This window comes from Sus scrofa, chromosome 4, assembly GCF_000003025.6.
Source record: "Sus scrofa isolate TJ Tabasco breed Duroc chromosome 4, Sscrofa11.1, whole genome shotgun sequence".
In the NCBI taxonomy this organism is placed as follows: domain Eukaryota; kingdom Metazoa; phylum Chordata; class Mammalia; order Artiodactyla; family Suidae; genus Sus; species Sus scrofa.
In genome coordinates this window covers 70,944,453-70,962,742 of record NC_010446.5, presented here as the reverse complement: position 1 = coordinate 70,962,742, position 18,290 = coordinate 70,944,453, and the positions used below count along the sequence as shown (strand labels likewise).

Sequence of the window (18,290 nt, the reverse complement as noted above, 5' to 3'; positions counted from 1 at the left end):
TAATACTTCCTGTGCCTACCAGCTCACTGTGTGACACTGAACGAACCACTGGCAGAAAGGTTAGATCGGGTTCAACTTCTGAGCACTTACTACGCACCAGGCTGTGTGCTGGGTACATCTTGTTCTGTTAAATTGGTTAATGTTCAGTCCTGGAAACCGGTCATTGCGAGAGACGTTTTCACGGTTATTTACCAGATGAGGATGCTGAGCCCAAAGTGACAGAACTCAAGGTCTCAAGGTCACATCCCTCTTTCTGATTCCTGTGTTCCCATCACCCTGCTCTCAACCCGCTGTTAACATACCTGGAAACACAAAAGAACAGCCTCATCCCCATCCTTCCATTCAAAATACACTGAACCACTTTACTGTCTTGGCACAAGCATTACTATTAATAACACTCTTTTGCTAGAATTTGGCTTTAGATTTTCTCCTTTACTGGCAATTTCATTTCCCGCACCTCACGTGGAGTTACCTGCTAACATGGAATAAATCTAGGCTTCCCACATCTCCGCTGTCACTTTCGTGTACCTCACCTGCTCTGCCACGGAGAGGAAGGCATTTCCTCAAAACTTTCTAAGTGCTAGAGGCTCATCGGGGGCAGAATTCCAGTGTTTGAGGTCAAACTGGCCCTCATCTCACAGGGTTCCAATTTTTTTCGAGGTTTCCCGTTTCCACGACCCGGAGAAACGAAAAGGACCAGCGCGGAAGACTTTGCAGGACACCCGCGGGCGCCGCCTGATGTGCTCTGCGCGCGTCCCCGCCAAGGTCCAGGCGCCAACCGGGGCATCGGCGGGGGTCCAGGCCCAGCCGCGGTCCCTCAGCCCGTCCCCCGGGTGGGGCGCGGCGGGGAGGTCCCCTTACCCGCCAGGCCAGGTCCAGGTCGAAGTCCCGGGCGCGCAGGAACCGCAGCAGGAAGGCGTCGCTGAGCGGCCCTGGGAGCAGCGGAGAGCCCGGCGCCCGGGCCCGGCGCCGCAGCTCTGCCAGGCTGGGCTGCAGCAGCGGCGAGTGGTCGGGCAGCAGGCTGAGCTGCGCCCCCGCCGGCCCCGGCGCCTCCGCCATGCCCGCCGCCCTACCCACACCGCTGCCTCCGCGCCGGGAAAAGCGCGGCCGGCCGGCCACCCCTCCTTCGCCGGCCGCTCGCCCTGCCCGCCGGGCTGTGCCGGGACCTCCGCAGAGGGAGACACGTGGTGGCCCCACCGCGCTCCGCGTCCCGCAGGCTCCAGGTAGGCACCCTGGGCCTTTCCCACCGCTGTTCAAAGCCAAGGGGAAGACGTCAGCAAGTTTGTTTGCCTGCGCTGTGATTGGAGAGTAGTCTGCTAGAGAACTTTTTTACTTTCTCTTAACTTCTTTCCCTCCCTCTCGCCCCTTCCTTTCTTCCTCTCTTCCTTCTTTTATATACATTTTTTTAAAATACGATTTTCCATCATCTCCTTTCTCCCCTTCCTTCCTTCCTTGCTTTTCTTTTCTCCCCTCCCTTGCTTCTTTCCTCCCTCCCTCCTTTCCTTCCTTCTCCTGAATCGGGAAGGCACCTTAGAATAACCAGTTCATGGCACAGTGGCCAACTCGCTACTGAGCCCCTTCCATTAAGGCTTCAATCTGACTCCTCACCTCAAACCGATTAGGGCAGTGGTTTTGAAAATACACATTCCCAAATGGCATCTTCACTGACTCCCTGTCCTCCCGCTTCCTTCCAATCCAGGCAAAATCTTCTCATTTCTTGGTACTTTTCTCTGCTAGTGACATACAAATAAATGACTAGCAAGTGCCACAATTAAAAAAAAAAAAAACTATATACTTCCTCTGTTATGCCCCACCATCATGTCTAGTCCCTCAACGGATAGTCCAAAGTCCTTATACGACCTCATCTAAGCAATCCCGGGTAGTGAGGATGAAGCAGGGAAATGATGTGGAAATCAGGTCATTAAATCGGTCTTTCTTTGATCTCTGCCCATGGCAGTGATCCCAGAATTGACCTGTCTCCCCAAGGGGGAATCCATGAGACAAATTCTTATTGAATATATATTATGTAATAGTTAAATACTAGGATCACACAAACAAAACCAAATCTTTGCCTCTAAGAAGCTCACTGGGAAGTACCCTGGTGGCTCAGTGGCTTAAGGATTCTCCCTTGTTGTGGCTCTGGTTACACCTGTGGCGAGGGTTCAATACCTGGCCTGGGAACTTCCACATGCCATGGGCCAGGCCAAAAAAAAAGCAGCAGCAGCAGCTTAGTGGAAGATGAGAGAGACTGCCATTTCATTCATGAAAAGAATAGTTATTGAGCAGCTTCTGTGTCCAGACCTTTTTCCAGGTACCAAGGATCCACCTGAAAATAAAACAGACAAAATCCCTTGACTTAAGGAGCTTTTACTCTTGTAGCAAGAGAGATAAGGAACAAAATAAATAAGCAATAGACCAGTGTGGGAGAGGTGGTGATAAGTGATATGGGGAAACATAGAGCGGTAAAGGAGGGTAGCACCTAGAGTGACACTTGAATCAGTTCCCACAGGAGGAGAGGAGGCCAGCCCAGGGATATCGGGTCCCCAGCGGGTAAGCTATTGTCAATGAAGGAGAGAGATTCCAGGCTTTGATTTTTACTTGGAGTGAGATGGAAAGCTGTTGGAGTCAAGGTTAACAATTCAACATGGAGGCTGTTATGAAAGAGGTACAAAGGAAGGCTTTAGGGAACACTGAGGAAGGCTTCCTGACTCTGCTCAGCAGATCCAGGAGCAGCAGGGGACGTTTGCTCAGCCTTAGTGAATGCTTTGGGAAAGCAAGAGGAGGGCAAGAGGAGAGTTTGGGAAGAAAGTAATTAGTCAAAGGGTAGACTGGGAGGTCCTGTTGTGGCTCAGTGGCAATGATCCTGACTAGTAACCATGAGGATGTGGGTTTGATCCCTGACCTTGCTCAGTGGGTTAAGGATCTGGGGTTGTTTCAAGGTGTGGTGTAGGTCACAGATGAGGCTCACTTCCTGTGTTGCTGTGGCTGTGGCCTAGGCAGCGGCTGCAGCTCTGATTCACCCTAGGAACTTCCATATGCTGCAGGTGCAGGCCTAAAAAGAAAAAAGAGGCATGGGGTGGGTAGACTGTGCAAAGCCTTACTTGGAGCTCTGAATAATAAAATAACACAAGAGGAGCCAGTCTTCTCCAGTAGTTTAAAGTGTTTAAAAGTAAATTAACAAGAAAGAGTATACATAGCATATTTTCTTCTGTTTCAAGTTTCAAGTTTTTTCAGGACATTCTTCTACTTGTTCTTGGTAATTAGCATCTGCTATTTTGGTTTGGCTTTTTTTTTTTTTTTACCTATGCCTATGGCATGTGGAAGCTCCCAGGCCAGGGATTGAACCCACACCAAAACAGTGACCTGAGCCACTGCAATAACAACGTCAGATCCTTAACTGGCCACAAGGGAACTCCAGCATCTGCTGTTTTGAAATTGGGCAGAAAGTTCCCTGGAGCTCTGGACATAACAATATCATAGCTATAGCATCCTTTTTTGGAAGTGAGCTCTGTGGGGTGTGGTCCAATTTGGCTGGGTCTGCACTGGTAAAACTCTTATAAACCCAAAAGAATGTTTACTGGTTGATTTGGATCGATTGCCATTAAACTTGGTGAAAATGGAACCAGCATGGAGCCCAGATGGCTGTGAGATATGGCTCCTCTTGGTAGCCATGACAGAGGAGGGATAGCTGTAGCCAAAATGTGAAGCAGTTCCAGTGTCTGCAGTTATCGCCATTGAAGAAAAAGGGAAAGAGAAAGAAAAAGTCATGGAGAAGTGGTGGCCTAGACTCCCACACGAGAACTTGATTATTTTTTGCTAAATAATGCAGGCCATCCTCGTGTCTTTCAACAACATATCTTAGATTGATACAGAAATTTTAGAATTCTTGGCCCAAGTTCTCTGGTGATGTTATTTGCTTTTTGTTTTGAAGTGTTTTTGGTTTTGCTTAGCTCCTCTGTTACTCTTGTGAGCTCACCTGCCTCTTTGTACCAGGCCTCTGGTACAAAGATTCCAGAGGGGTTCTAGAACTAGTGGCACGAGGACATAAAGACAAAAACAGAAGAAAAAGTTCATAATTGTACAACTAGCTTACAGTATACTCTGAAATTATTTAACAGTTGTTCATTGGAGTTCCCATCATGGTAGAGCAGAAATGAATCCAACTGGGAACCATGAGGTTGTGGGTTCGATCCCTGGCCTCGATCAGTGGGTTGAGGATCCTGTGTTGCTGTGGCTATGGTGTAGGCCGGCAGCTACAGCTCCGATTTGACCCCTAGCATGGGAATCTCCATATGCTGCTGGTGCGGCCCTAAAAACACAAAAGACAAAAGACGAAAACAAACAAACAAAAAAACAATTGTTCATTTACATGTAATAATTCGTAAGTAAACTGGTTTACTTGCAGCTTAACAGGAAAGCCATAAATACTATTGATGATCACTGTTAAGAGACAACTTTGAAAAAAGCATATAATGATGACTCTCTTATAGATATAAAAATGAATTTGTGCTAAAGATTTGATTTAACTTGATAGCATGGAACCAGGCAGATGTTATGAGGCTCAAAGGAGGAATCAAGACAGCACCCATTGACAGGGAGTCAAGGCTGTTGAAAAAGGAATGTGCACAGGGAGACACAACTAACCTCTTCTACTGGGAGGGAAAGAGGCCAACTGACACTCTACCAGGTAGGGCAGAATTTGCATGCTTTTAAAAGAGAATTTTCACTGCCTCACCAATCCACAGTTTACAGTGTTGTGAAATGGCCAGATAGAATCACAATCAGATAATCTAGAGGGAGTGTCCTAGAGTCCATACAACGCATTGTTTTCCCCTGAAGCACAATTTTATCCTACTTCACTTGAGAAACTTGATTTATAATTTTTGAAAGTGTTTTTTTTTGTTTTAAGTTTTATTGAAGGATAGTTGATTGACAAGGTTGTGATCATTTCTGCTGTACAACAAAGTGACCTGGTCAAGCATAAACACATAGCCATTCTCTCTCAGATGAAGAAGTTTTTTTGTGTGTTTGTTTTTAACTTAAACATGATTAATTTATTGGGGTAACCAGGTCAGTTTTCCTCAGGATTTGCCACATTTAGATCTGGCTGATTACTTCTTTCTGGTATCATTGAATTGTCCCTCTTTCCCCTGCATTTCCTATAAACAATAAGTGGATCTAGGTGATTGATTCAATTGAGGTACAATATTACTCTGGCAAGAATATTTCCTGAGGTGACTCTTTTTGGATCTTTTTTTTTGCTTTTTAGGGGCTGCACCTGTGGCATATGGAAGTTCCCAGGTAGGGGCAGAACCCGAGCTACAGCCCCTGGCCCACAGCCACAGCCACAGCAACTCGGGATCTGAGCCGTGTCTGCGACCTATGCCACAGCTCACGGCGACGCCAGATCTTTAACCCACTGAGTAAGGCCAGGGATTGAACCTGAATCCTCGGGGGTCCTAGTCACGTTTGTTAACCGCTGCGACAGAAAGGGAACTCCTCTTTTTGGATCTTTGTGTCTTCTTTGAATAACATCAAAGTGATCCTCCTGTTAGTATTACTAATATTGATTAGTTGGCTTAGATGCTATCACACCGATCCATCCATTTTTATTTTATTGCCCTCGTTTACAGATTTTGTAACTATGAAATTGGCATATTTGCCTCCCATCCTGAGGAACTGTCATGTTGATCACAGAAATGCCATGGACCTGTCTGAACGATTCAAAAAAGTGGTTGAAGGATCCATCGAATCTCTCAGGAACGCTGGCTCAAAACCTTGAACCATGTGGCTCTGTTTCTCTGTAAAGTCACCAATTTCAGGTGCACGTTATCATTAGGATGAATAATATAGATGATAAAAGGATGACCAACCCTGAGATCCTAACTTCAACCCATGTTCGTTTGCCTCAATTCAGTACTGTTGGAATGCAGAACAGATGATCACCGTTTTGCTTAGACGGGATTTTCTATTACATACACATACACACTAACCATGCAATGGGGATTCTACTGAGCTCTTCATATATTATCTCTGTTGCTGACTGGCAGTCTTTTGAGAGAAATCATTTAAACATCTTCCAGCAGCAGTAATTCATTTTGCAGATATTTGTAAGGTGCATCCTCTGTGCTAAGTACTGTTCAAGGTCGAATGGAACTTTATTTTGGAATCACTAAACTGAAAGAGTTTATTTCAAAACTGAAGGGACACTGTGTTTTCCTTATCCAAAAAATGAAAGAATTGGGTTAGATACTATCTTAGGTATAAACTTTATCCACCTAAAATTTGCTTTCTTTCCTGAAATATTATATGTGACTGCATCTGTATGGCTAACAGTATATCCATTAGGAAATGTAAAAATCTCTATCATGAAAATGCTTCTAAATGATAGAAAAGTAGGAGTTCCTGTTGTGGCTCAGCAGTTTACAAACCCGACTAGTATCCATGAGGTGGCGGGTTCAATCCCTGGCCTTGCTCAGTGGGTCAAGGATCCAGTGTTGCTGTGGCTGTGGTGTACCCCATGGTATGTACATAGCCCATGGTATGTACAATTAACACACAAAAGGCTGCTTTCCTGAGTGACCTTCCATCCCTGACAAGCAAGATAACAGCAGGGCGATGTTGAGAAAGGAGTTTTATGTGAAGGAACTGAACTGTTTCTTTCTTTTTTTTTTTTTTTTTGTCTTTTGTCTTTTTAGGGCCGCACCCATGGCATATGGAGATTCCCAGGCTAGGGGTCTAATCAGAGCTGCTGGCCTACACCTCAGCCACAGCAGATCTGAGCCGCATCTGCAACCTACACCACAGCTCACGGCAATGCCAGATCCTTAACCCACTGAGCGAGGCCAGGGGTGGAACGCTCAACCTCATGGTTTTTAGTCGGATTCATGTCCGCTGTGCCATGATGGGAACTTCTGAAGGAAACCGTTTCTTGTCCTACAGTTGTTATTTAACATCAGATTAAGGATAGCAAAAAATGGGAATTCCCCAGTGGCTCAGCAGGTTCAGGATCCAGCATTGTAACTGTTGTGGTGCAGATTTGATCACTGGCCCAGGAACTTCTGCATGCTTTGAGCATGGCCAAAAAAAAAAAAAAAAAAAAGAAGAAGAAGAAAGAAAAGGAAAAAATGCCAATTTGTCTTGTTTCATAATACATAATTCTGTTTTATGAAAATTATTTACATAGGTTGTCTCATTCTGGGAATAGAAATAAATGTATAAGAAATTTTTAGAAGGAACGAGGCAATCAGACACCCTCAGTCCACTTACTTGATGGTGGCCTTTAGTACAATACCCCCACATTATAACTAGCCCAAAACCAACTCCAGAAAGTGTTTACTTAGCCTTGCCCTTTGTGTTAGTTCTGGAAATCAGTTATGCAAATTAACCAAGTTCAAATAATACCTCAAAATAATATTTGCTTAAGTTTGCACTACATAAAATTGGAATTTTCACAATTTAAATGTTTCCAAAGTGTATTTCAGTAAAACCTGATACTCATGCATCTCTAAGAAGTTTGCATAAACCATAATAAAAAAAATCAAACAAAGAAGTACTGTTTTTAGTATCAGGTTGGAACTGATGAAAAGAAAGATGTATGGGAGTTCCCGTCGTGGCGCAGTGGTTAACGAATTTGACTAGGAACCACGAGGTTGCGGGTTCGATCCCTGCCTTGCACAGTGGGTTAATGATCCGGCGTTGCCGTGATCTGTGTGAGCTCAGATCCTGTGTAGCTGTGGCTCTGGCGAAGGCCAGTGGCTATGGCTCTGATTAGACTCCTAGCCTGGGAACCTCCATATGCCGCGAGAGCGGCTCAAGAAATGGCAAAAAGACCAAAAAAAAAAAAAAAAGAAAAAAAAAGAAAGATGTAGATGATTGCTGACAAAGGCATTACGAAACCTGGCGGCAGGCTAAACCGGCACAACCTTCCCAGATTGTTTGGCAATCCACATTCAAATGCCCTGGACAAAAATGAAAAAGTACATGCAATTTGACCGAGATTTAGTCTGAGGAAATAATTGGTTAAGAGTACAAAGCTCAGAGTTCCCACGTGGTACAGCAGGTTAAAAATCTGGTTTTATCACCACTGTGGCCCTGGTTACAGCTATGTATGGCTCAAGTTTGATCCCTGGCTGGAGAAGTTTTGAAAGCTGCTGGCACGGCCAAAAAAAAAAAAAAGTATAAAGACCTATATATAAGAATGTTCTGGAGTTCCCTTGTGGCTCAGTGGGTTAAGAACCTGACCAGTGTCCATGAGGATGTGGGTTCAATCCCTGGCCTCACTCCATGGATTAAGGATCTGGCATTCCCATGAGCTGTGGTGTAGGTCGCAGATGAGGCTTGGATCTCTCTTTGCTGTGGCTGTGGTGTAGGCCCTGGCAGTTGCAGCTCCAATTTAACCCCTAGCCTGGGAACTTCCATATGCCTAAAAAGCAAAAAAAAAAAAAAAAAAAAGAGAGAGAGAGAGAGAAAGTAAAAAGAAAGAAAAAGAATGTTTATTTAGGGGGTGGTGAACTCTGAGATTTCTCACTAAATATTTAAAAGTTAAAGCCTGAAGTCTCTGCCTAATTGGACATAACAAGTGGGAGAGGAGGAAGCTTCCTGACTCCAGCCCCAGAATAGCTGGCCAGGCTGTGTGGTCCCCTGAGAGGCAGGGACCATGGCATTGAGAGATGCTCAAGCAGTGCCCTGGAAGGCGAAGCGATTGTCTGGTTGAGTCAATAGAGACACAGTGTGGCAGCCGCTCCAACATACGAGTATGTGTAACACCTGCCTTGGCCTTCTCTGAAATATCCAGGGGGCGGGACAAACTTGTGGGGAAGATTTGGGTATTAAATTAGTATGACCTAATGTTTATCTAAGAACACAGCAGATGTGGAGATCTGGGAGTTGCGTGTTGTAGGGTTTGAGGTAAACAGCTGGCAATCACAGATTTAATGTATTTGGATTTAACTGTCTCTCATTTAATAAACATTCTGAGCACCTGCTATGTGGAGGAAATTTTTCTAGACTCTCGTGTCACAAATGTTGGGGATGTGTCATTCTACTTTTATTTTATTTGTTTTTATTTTTTTATTTTTTGTTTTTTTTTGTCTTTTTGCCATTTCTTGGGCTGCTCCTGCAGTACATGGAGGTTCCCAGGCTAGGGGTCGAATTGGAGCTGTAGCCACCGGTCTATGCCAGAGCCACAGCAATGCAGGATCCAAGCTGCATCTGCGACTTACACCACAGCTCATGGCAACGCCGGATCCTTCACCCACTGAGCAAGGCCAGGGATCGAACCTGCAACCTCATGGTTCCTAGTTAGATTTTGTTAACCACTGAGCAACGACGGGAACTCCCTGTCATTCTACTTTTAAAAAATATTTTATTTTGGCAGTGCCCATGGCCCAAAACAAAATACTGAGTATAGTTCCCTCTGCTATACAGCAAGTCCTTGTTGTTTATCTATATAGATATATAGTGATATCAGGGGCCAGTCAGGAAAATAGGACATTAGGCATTTCAAATACAGGCAACTGAATGCAGATTATTCCTTGCACGAGTGATGGAAAAGCTGAAAGAGTGAAAAAAAAAAACATATAGTGACATAGTGTATAGCGTGATGATGATATCTGATCTAAGAGAGTAGATCCTAAGAGCTATCTTCACAAGAGAAAATTTTTTTTCTTTTTCCATTTATATCTAAATGAGACGATGGATGTTTAAACCTATTGTGGTAATCATTTCACAATATATGTAAGTTATCTGTATACCTTAAACTTATTATTGCTGTATGTCAATCATACCTCAACAAAACTAGAAAAAATATAAATAGAAAAGAATTCCAGAAATTAGTAACTGCAGGAAGCTCCTACCACCCCTGAAACTGGAAGGATGAAGGGACAGTGGGGACGTGCTACCTGGGCTGGCTCTCAGAAGAGGGGTCCTTTCTCTGGTGCTGGATCCACTGAGGGGCCAAGCGGGTGCCACGTGGCTCTGCTGGAATCATGGGAAGGTGTCCTTAGCAGGTATTAGGGCCATGGAGTGGTGTCTGAGACCTGGTGCTGAAGAGGTGTTGACACAAAGAAAAATAAGGGAGTCTTTTTTCTTCTCCTCCCATCTGCCAGTCTCCCATGAGTATCTCATTGGTAGAAGCCACTAGAAGCAAGCTGCCAAGTCAGGGTCTCCACCACAGAAGTACTTATGAGAGCACAGAAAGAACAGGTGGGCCTAGGGACTCAGAACGAAGAGGCTGGTGGCAGGCCTGGAAGACCCCAGGAGGGAATTTGGACTTTGTTTTTGTGGCAGTGTGAAGAGAAGAAATAGGTTAAAATTTCTGGAAGTCTGCACATGACTAAACAAAAAAATTTAAATACTGATATCAAATAAATGTTGTTACAACTATAAATGTAATAAAATTCATTGAGTTATTTAAAAAATAACAATAAATAAATAAATGTTAAATTAAAATATTAAAATAAAAATATTTAAAATAATTAAATCAAGAGGAAGCGCATGTGAATGTGCCTAAATTTGGCACATTTTATTTTCATAGAACATTTTTTTTCTATTAAAAACTAATGCATGGGAGTTCCCTTTGTGGCTCAGTGGTCAATGAAACTGACTAGCATCCCTGAGGTCACGGTTCGATCCCTGGCCTTGCTCAGTGGATTAAGGATCCAGCGTTGCCGTGAGCTATGGTGTAGGTTGCAGATGGGGCCTGGATCCCATGTTGTTGTGGCTGTGGTGTAGGCCAGCAGCTATAGCTCCAATTCGACCCCTAGCCTGAGAACATCCAAATGCCCCTGGTGTGGCCCTAAAAAACAAAACAACGAAAAAACTAATACATGCTTATAGTAGAAAATGTGAGGAAAAAAAATTATAAAAGAAGAAAATAATTCTGCCATCTAGGGACTGTCACAAGTAAATTTAAGTATGATTCCTTGTACTCTTTAGTCTAGAAAGAATATATATTTCCATATTAATATATTTTTATATTAATAATATAGTGTCTATAATAATATAATATTAATATTATAGGGTGAAAACAGACTTTATAGGCTTTTCTTCAATCACCGTTATGTGTGAGCATTTCCTCAAAGGGAAGTTTTTTTAAATGGTTACATGATGTTGTACCTGATGACGTACACTCTAAATTATTTAACCATTCACAACATTGTTAAATGTGGGACAGAATGATAAAGTGGAAGTTTACTAGATCCTAAGGTATTTATTTATTTATTTATTTGTCTTTTTAGGGCCACACCCGGGCATATGGAGGTTCCCAAACTAGGGGTTGAATCGGAGCTGAAGCGGCTAGCCTGTGCCACAGCCACACAAGGTCTGAGCAGCATCTGTGACCTACACCACAGCTCACGGCAACGCCCTATCCTTAACCCACTGAGCGAGGCCAGGGATTGAACCTGTGTCCTCAATGCATGCTAGTTAGGTTCATTTCCGCTGAGCCACGATGGGAACCAAAATCTGATAAGCAAGACAAACTACTCTGTAGGGATAGCACAGTAATTGAAAACAGGCTCCTAGCTTTTGAATGTTTTATTCTTATGTGGGATGTAAAGAATCAAAAGTGGAGGTAACTTTATCCCCAAGGAGTTGGTCTTCAGTGAAGTCCTGTGAGAGCTGGTATGGTTGGCTTCCCTGTGGTAAGGATAACCTAGTAGATTCTTGATTCCTTTTTTTTTTTTTTTTTTTTTTTTTTTTTTTGTCTTTTAGAGCTGCATCTGTAGCATATGGAAGTTCCCAGGCTACAGGTCAAATCACAGCTGCACCCGGTGGCCTATGCCGCAGCCACGGCAACGTCTCATCTGTGACCTATGCTGCCCCACGTGGCAATGCCGGATCCTTAACCTACCCACTGAGCAAGGCCAGGGATGGAACCGGTATCCTCATGGATACTAGTTGGGTTCTTCACTTGTTGAGCCGTAATGGGAATTCTTGATTCTTGACTGGAAAATACTGGGCAGAGACACGCGGGCTGGCTGCTCTCAGGCAGGAAGGGGAGAGCAGGTGGGTGTTCCCATCCTGAGACTGTCAGGGTAAATGATGTTGAGTGCTTTTGAAGACCAGATCTGGGCCACGCCAGTGTGAAAGAGCTGGCCTGGAGCTGTTTTAGATTCTGTCCAAGAGAGGTTGCCTGGGGACATGGTCTCCAAAGAAAAATCTGTGCAGAGTAGACCATGTCATGAGCTGAACTGTATCTAAACAGACCATAAAAACAAAACAGGAGCTGAGGGGGCAGAGTTCAGCCAGAGAAGCCATCATTTGTATTAGTAGTTTCACAACCTGGGATGTTTTTGTACCCCTGGGGACATTTGGCAATGCCTAAGGATTTTTGTTGTTGTTGCCACAACTGGGGGCGAGTGGGGTGCTCCTGGCATTTTGGGTCGAGGCCAGGTCTACTGCTAAACATCCCGCCAGGCACAGATGTTTATTTGGCCCCAAATATCAATGGTGCTAAGGTTGGGAGATCCTGGTATATATAGTGGAGAAAGAAAGAGTCACTGTTAAACATCTGCCAAAAAATTTGTTGTGGGATGGTCACATAACCTCTCTTAATATACTTAAAATACTAAAAACCACTGCACACTTTCAATGGGTGAATTATGTTATATGTAAATTGTCTCTCAATAAAGCTGTTACAAAACAATGGGCATTGCAACATTATAGAACTACTTTTAAAATAGAAAAAACTTTGAGATATGTGGACAATGCATTAAATAAGCACGTCTCAAGGAAGTTAATCAGAAGTAAACTATTTCTTTGTCCCCCTGTGGCTTTACAGTATTTCTGGAAGAAGAAATTTTTTTCCTCTACTCCAGGAAGATTTTTTTTGATCATTCCCAGATAATAAAATTCCTGTGATCACTTAATGTCACCAAAATAGCCTCAATTTAGAAATTAGAATGTTTAGTCTACACAATCAAAACTCTGATATTTTACATTAATTGATTTCTAATGTTAAACCAAGTTTGTATTCCTTGGATACATGCCACATAGTCATGGGGTATAATCCTTTTAACATTTTGCTGGACCTGGTTTGTCAATATATTTTTTGAGGATTTTTGCATCTCTATTCATTATGAGATATTGATCATCAGTGTTCTTGTGATGTCTTTGTGTGGTTTTCTTTTCTTTTTTTCTTTTGTCTTTTTGCCATTTCTTGGGCCGCTCCCGTGGCATATGGAGGTTCCCAGGCTAGGGGTCTAATCGGAGCTGTAGCTGCCAGCCTACGCCAGAGCCACAGCAACGCAGGATCCGAGCCGTGTCTGTGACCTACACCACAGCTCACGGCAATGCCCGATCGTTAACCCACTGAGCAAGGGCAGGGACCGAACCCACAACCTCATGGTTCCTAGTCGGATTCGTTAACCACTGAGCCACGACGGGAACTCCTTTGCGTGGTTTTCATGTCAGGGTAATACTGGCCTCATAGTATGAGTTGGGAAGTGTTCCCTCCAATTATATTTTTAGTAGAGTTTGTGAAGAATTTGTATTAATTCTTTAAATGTTTGATAGAATATGACAATGAAACCATCAGGGCCTGAACTTTTCTTTGTGGGATTTTTTTTTTTTTTTTAGGGCCACACCCATGGCACATGGAAGTTCCCAGGCTAGGGGTGGAATTGGAGCTGCAGCTGCCAGCCTACACCACAGCCACAGCAACACCAGATCTAAGCCGCATCTGTGACCTACACTCCAGCTCATGGCAACGGGGATCCTTAACCCACTGAGTGAGGCCAGGGATCGAACCTGAGTCCTCATGATACTAGTCAGGTAGGTTTGTTACCTGCTGAGCCACAGCAGGAACTCTGGTGGGATGGGATGTTTTTTGACTACTAATCCAATCATTTTACTTCATCTAGGTCTGTTGAGACTTTCTATTTCTTCTTGATTTGGTTTTGATAGTTTGTGTCTTTCTAGGAATTTATCCATTTCATGTAGGTAATCTAATTTCTTAGCATATAATTGTTCACAGTATTCACTTATAATCCTTTTTATTTCTATAATATATATATCAATGTTCCATCTTTCCTGGTTTAGTAAGGTGAGTCTTCTCTCTTATTTCTTAGCCTACCTAAACTTTTGTCAATTTTGTTGAACTTTGAAAAGAGCCAACTTTTAGTGTCATTGATTCTTTCTACTGTTTTTCTTTTTTTGGCTTCACCCATGGCATGTGGAATTTCCTAGGTCAGGGATCGAACCCATGCCACAGCAGCAACCTGAGCTGGATCCTTAACTCCTGCACCACAGAACTCCCATTACTGTTTTTCTATTTTATTTTATTTTTATTTATTTATTTATTTATTTTTGTCTTTTTGCTATTTCTTTGGGCCGCTCCCATGGCATATGGAGGTTCCCAGGCTAGGGGTCGAATCGGAGCTGTAGCCACTGGCCTACGCCAGAGCCACAGCAACACGGGATCCGAGCCGAGTCTGCAACCTACACCACAGCTCACGGCAACGCCGGATCATTAACCCACTGAGCAAGGGCAGGGACCAAACCCGCAACCTCATGGTTCCTAGTCGGATTCGTTGGATTCGTTAACCACTGCGCCACGACGGGAACTCCTCTATTTTATTTCTTTTCACTCTAGTCTTTATAATTTCCTTCCTTCTGCTACTTTTGAGTTTAGTTTGCCATTCCCCCCACCACCCAGAATAGCAGTTCCTTAGAACAGTAGTTCCTTATTGTGGAAAGTTAGGTTATTTATTGAGATCTTTATGTGTTTCTTTTTTTTAACAGTGTATATATTTTTAAAAATCCTACTGTACAGCACAGGGAACTGTGTCCAATTTCTTGGGATAGAACATGCTGGGAGGAGATATCAGAAAAAGAATGTATATACATTATACACATTAGATAGATAGCTGGCTGGGTCACTTTACCATACAGCAGAAAGTGGCACAACACTATAAATAAGCTATACTTTAATAACAAAAGAAGAAAAAAATTTTGTCTGTGGAGTGCAGTGGTTTAATGGTGTATCCAGGGATCCAACCTGGACTGCAGCAGTGAAAATGCTGAGTCCTAACTACTAGGCTACCAAGGAACTCCCTTTTCTGTTTTTCTGTTTTATTGGTTTTTTTAAAATGTAACCATTACAATTTAATAAAATAAAATAAAATAAAATTGTGATAAGCACCATAATTCAATAAATTTAAATAAATAATAAATTAAAATAAATAAATTTACATTTAATGTAAACATTTACTATTTAGTTCCCTCTCAACAGTGCTTTCAAGGCATTCTATACGTTTTAGTATGCTGTATTTTAGTTTTCATTCATCCCAAAGTATTTTCTAATTCAGTGTAGTTGGAAACTGTAGCTCAGATCTGATTCCTGGCCCAGGAATTCCATACACTCAATATGCTGAAGGGCTACCAAAAGCAAAAAAACAAAAACCAGAATCCAATGATTAATTCTACTGTAGCACCACCTAGTGGAACTTTATAAGAAATAAATTGGTTTCTCTATTCATATTTTCTATATGCTTGATATGCTCTATTTAAAGAAGCAACTTTATATTTGTAACTGAAAATCCTATTTTTCTAGTTTTTAATTTGTTTTTGTTTTGTTTTGTTTTACTTTATTTCTTTTTTTAAATTGTACTCAATTGTTATTTCCCCAATACAATTTTTTTTCTACTGAACAGCATGGTGACCCAGTTTCACATACATCTATACATTCTATTTTCATACATTATCATGCTCCATCATAAGTGACTAGACATAGTTCCCAGTGCTACACAGCAGGATCTCATTGCCAATCCATTCCAAAGGCAATAGTTTGCATCTATTAACCCCAAGCTCCCAATCCATCTCACTCCCGACCCCACCTGCTTGGCAACCACAAGTCTATTCTCCAAATCCATGATTCTCTTTTCTGTGGAAAGGTTCATTTGTGCCATATATAAGATTCCAGATATAAGTGATATCATATGGTATTTGTCTTTCTCTTTCTGACTTACTTCACTCAGTATGAGAGTCTCTAGTTCCATCCATGTTGCTGCAAGTGGCATTATTTTGTTTTTTTATGGTTGAGTAGTATTCCATTGTGTGTGTGTTAGTCCAACAATCTGTCAATGGACATTGAGGTTGTTTCCATGTCTTGGCTATTGTGAATAGTGCTGCAATGAGCATGTGGTTACATGTGTCTTTTTTTTTTTTTTTTTTTTTTTTGTCTTTTTGCCTTTTGTAGGGCCGCTCCCGTGGCATATGGAGGTTCCCAGGCTAGGGGTCTAATTGGAGCTGTAGCTGCCCGCCTACGCCTACGCCACAGCAATGCAGGATCCGAGCCGTGTCTTCGACCTACACCACAGCTCACAGCAATGCCAGATCCTTAATCCACTGAGTGAGGCCAGGGATCGAACCTGCAACCTCATGGTTCCTAGTTGGAGTCATTAACCACTGCGCCACGACGGGGACTCCTGCATGTGTTTTTTTTTAAGGAAAGTTTTGTCCGGATATATGTCCAAGAATGGGATTGCTGGGTCATATGGTCGTTCTATGTAAAGTTTTCTAAAGTACCTCCATACCGTTCTCCATAGTAGTTGTACCAGCTTACATTCCCACCAACAGTGCAGGAGGGTTCCCTTTTCTCCATACCCGCTCCAGCATTTATTTGTGGACTTATGAATGATGGCCATTCTGACTGGTGTGAGGTGGTATCTCATGGTAGTTTTGATTTGCATTTCTCTAATAATCAGGGATGTTGAGCATTTTTTCATGTGCTTGTTGGCCATCTGTATATCTTCCTTGGAGAAATATCTATTCAGGTCTTTTGCCCATTTTTCAATTGGGTTGTTGGCTTTTTTGCTGTTGAGTTGTATAAGTTGTTTGCATATTTTAGAGATTAAGCCTTTGTCAGTTGCATCATTAAGCCCTTGTCAGTTGCATCCTATTTTTCTAGTTTTAAATTGAGATATAATCATTTTATGTATTTTACAAAAATAAGGAAAAGTATACGAGAATAAAGGTTATTCATAATTCCACTGTTCAAGAATGTGTATCATTTCACACTCTATGTTGTATATATATTTATATTTTAAAATGGAGTTTAGGGAGTTCCTGTCATGGCTCAGTGGAAACAAATCAGTATCCATGAGGATGCAGGTTCGATCCCTGGCCTCCCTCAGTGGGTTAAGGATCCGGCATTGCCGTGGCTGCAGATGAGGCTCAGTTCTGGTGTTGCTGTGGCTGTGGCATAGACCAGCAGCTACAGTTTCAATCTGACCCCCAGCCTGGGAACTTTCATATGCTGTGGGTGTGGCCCTTAAAAGACAAAAAAAAAAAAAAAATGGAGTTTATATTTTAGTTGTTTAGCTGTTTTCATTTAACACTTCTTTGGTTACATCAAGCTATTAGATATTTATCTATATAATCATTTGGTCACCAGTTCTAATGTGTGTTTTTTTCCCTCCACCAACATGCAATTCTTGGACACGAGTAGGGTGTCCTGCAATTCTAATCAGTTCTGGCATATCGACCAGAAGTAGCATCAGGTTGCACAGGTTAATAGTTCAGTCCCACAAGATCATCCTCCACTTCAGGTGCCAATGACAAGTCCAGGTTGTCACCTGTGCTTCTGACTGACTGGCTATAAACAAGAGGTTCCCTTGACCCTCCCCTAAGGGTTGATGAATTTGGTAGAGGATGGTGAGAGATGCTTATCAACAGCCAGAGGAAGAGATACAGAGGAAGAGGTCCCAGAGGAGCCAGCAGTGCGGAACATGGAAGCATTTTGGTTCAGCAGCTCGGACACTCTCTGAACCTCCTCCTGTATTATTATTATTATTTTAGCTTTTTAGGGCCGAATTCGTGGCATATGGAAGATCCCAGGCTAGGGGCTGAATCAAAGCTGAGCCACCAGCCTACACCACAGCCACAGCAATGCCGGATCCTGAGTCCTCATGGATACTAGTTGGGTTCATCAGCCCTAAGCCACGACAGGAACTCTATGAACCTCCTCTTTATGGGTTTTTATGGAGACTTCATTACACAGGCATCACTGATGAAATTGTTGGCATCGATGATTTTTTTGTTTTTTAGGGCCGCACCTGAGGTTTGTTTGTTTTTCAGGGCCGCAGCTGAGAATTCGTTTCAACTGAGCCACGACGGGAACTCTGACATCTATGATTGATTCAAGCTCCAGCCTCTCTCCCTGGAAATCAGGAGGTGGGAGTGAAAGTATGGTCTATTCAGGCTTGGATCTCCTGGCAACCAGCAGGCCCATTTCTGAGTCATTTCCCAAAGTCACCTCATTGTCATAAACTCAGTTGGGGTTGAAA

General features: G+C 42.8%; 1 protein-coding gene and 1 non-coding gene across 3 annotated transcripts in view; one reads left to right on the top strand and one right to left on the bottom strand.

The window, feature by feature from the left end:
• TTPA (alpha tocopherol transfer protein) overlaps window positions 1-2,163 on the bottom strand; it is a 20,304-nt gene extending 18,141 nt beyond the window's left edge. Inside the window, exon 1 of one of the 2 annotated variants that reach the window (XM_021089311.1) lies at window positions 1,609-2,163. In XM_021089311.1, coding sequence (XP_020944970.1) covers window positions 1,609-1,659 — 51 coding nt within the window. In that variant the 5' untranslated portion in view covers window positions 1,660-2,163. Of the gene's footprint in view, window positions 1-861; window positions 1,437-1,608 lie in introns of those variants that run through there. The other variant, XM_021089310.1, reaches the window with a different exon arrangement.
• LOC106510071 lies at window positions 895-18,290 on the top strand. Its single transcript, XR_002343289.1, has 2 exons — window positions 895-1,223; window positions 18,082-18,290. It is a non-coding gene; the product is annotated as an uncharacterized LOC106510071 (transcript).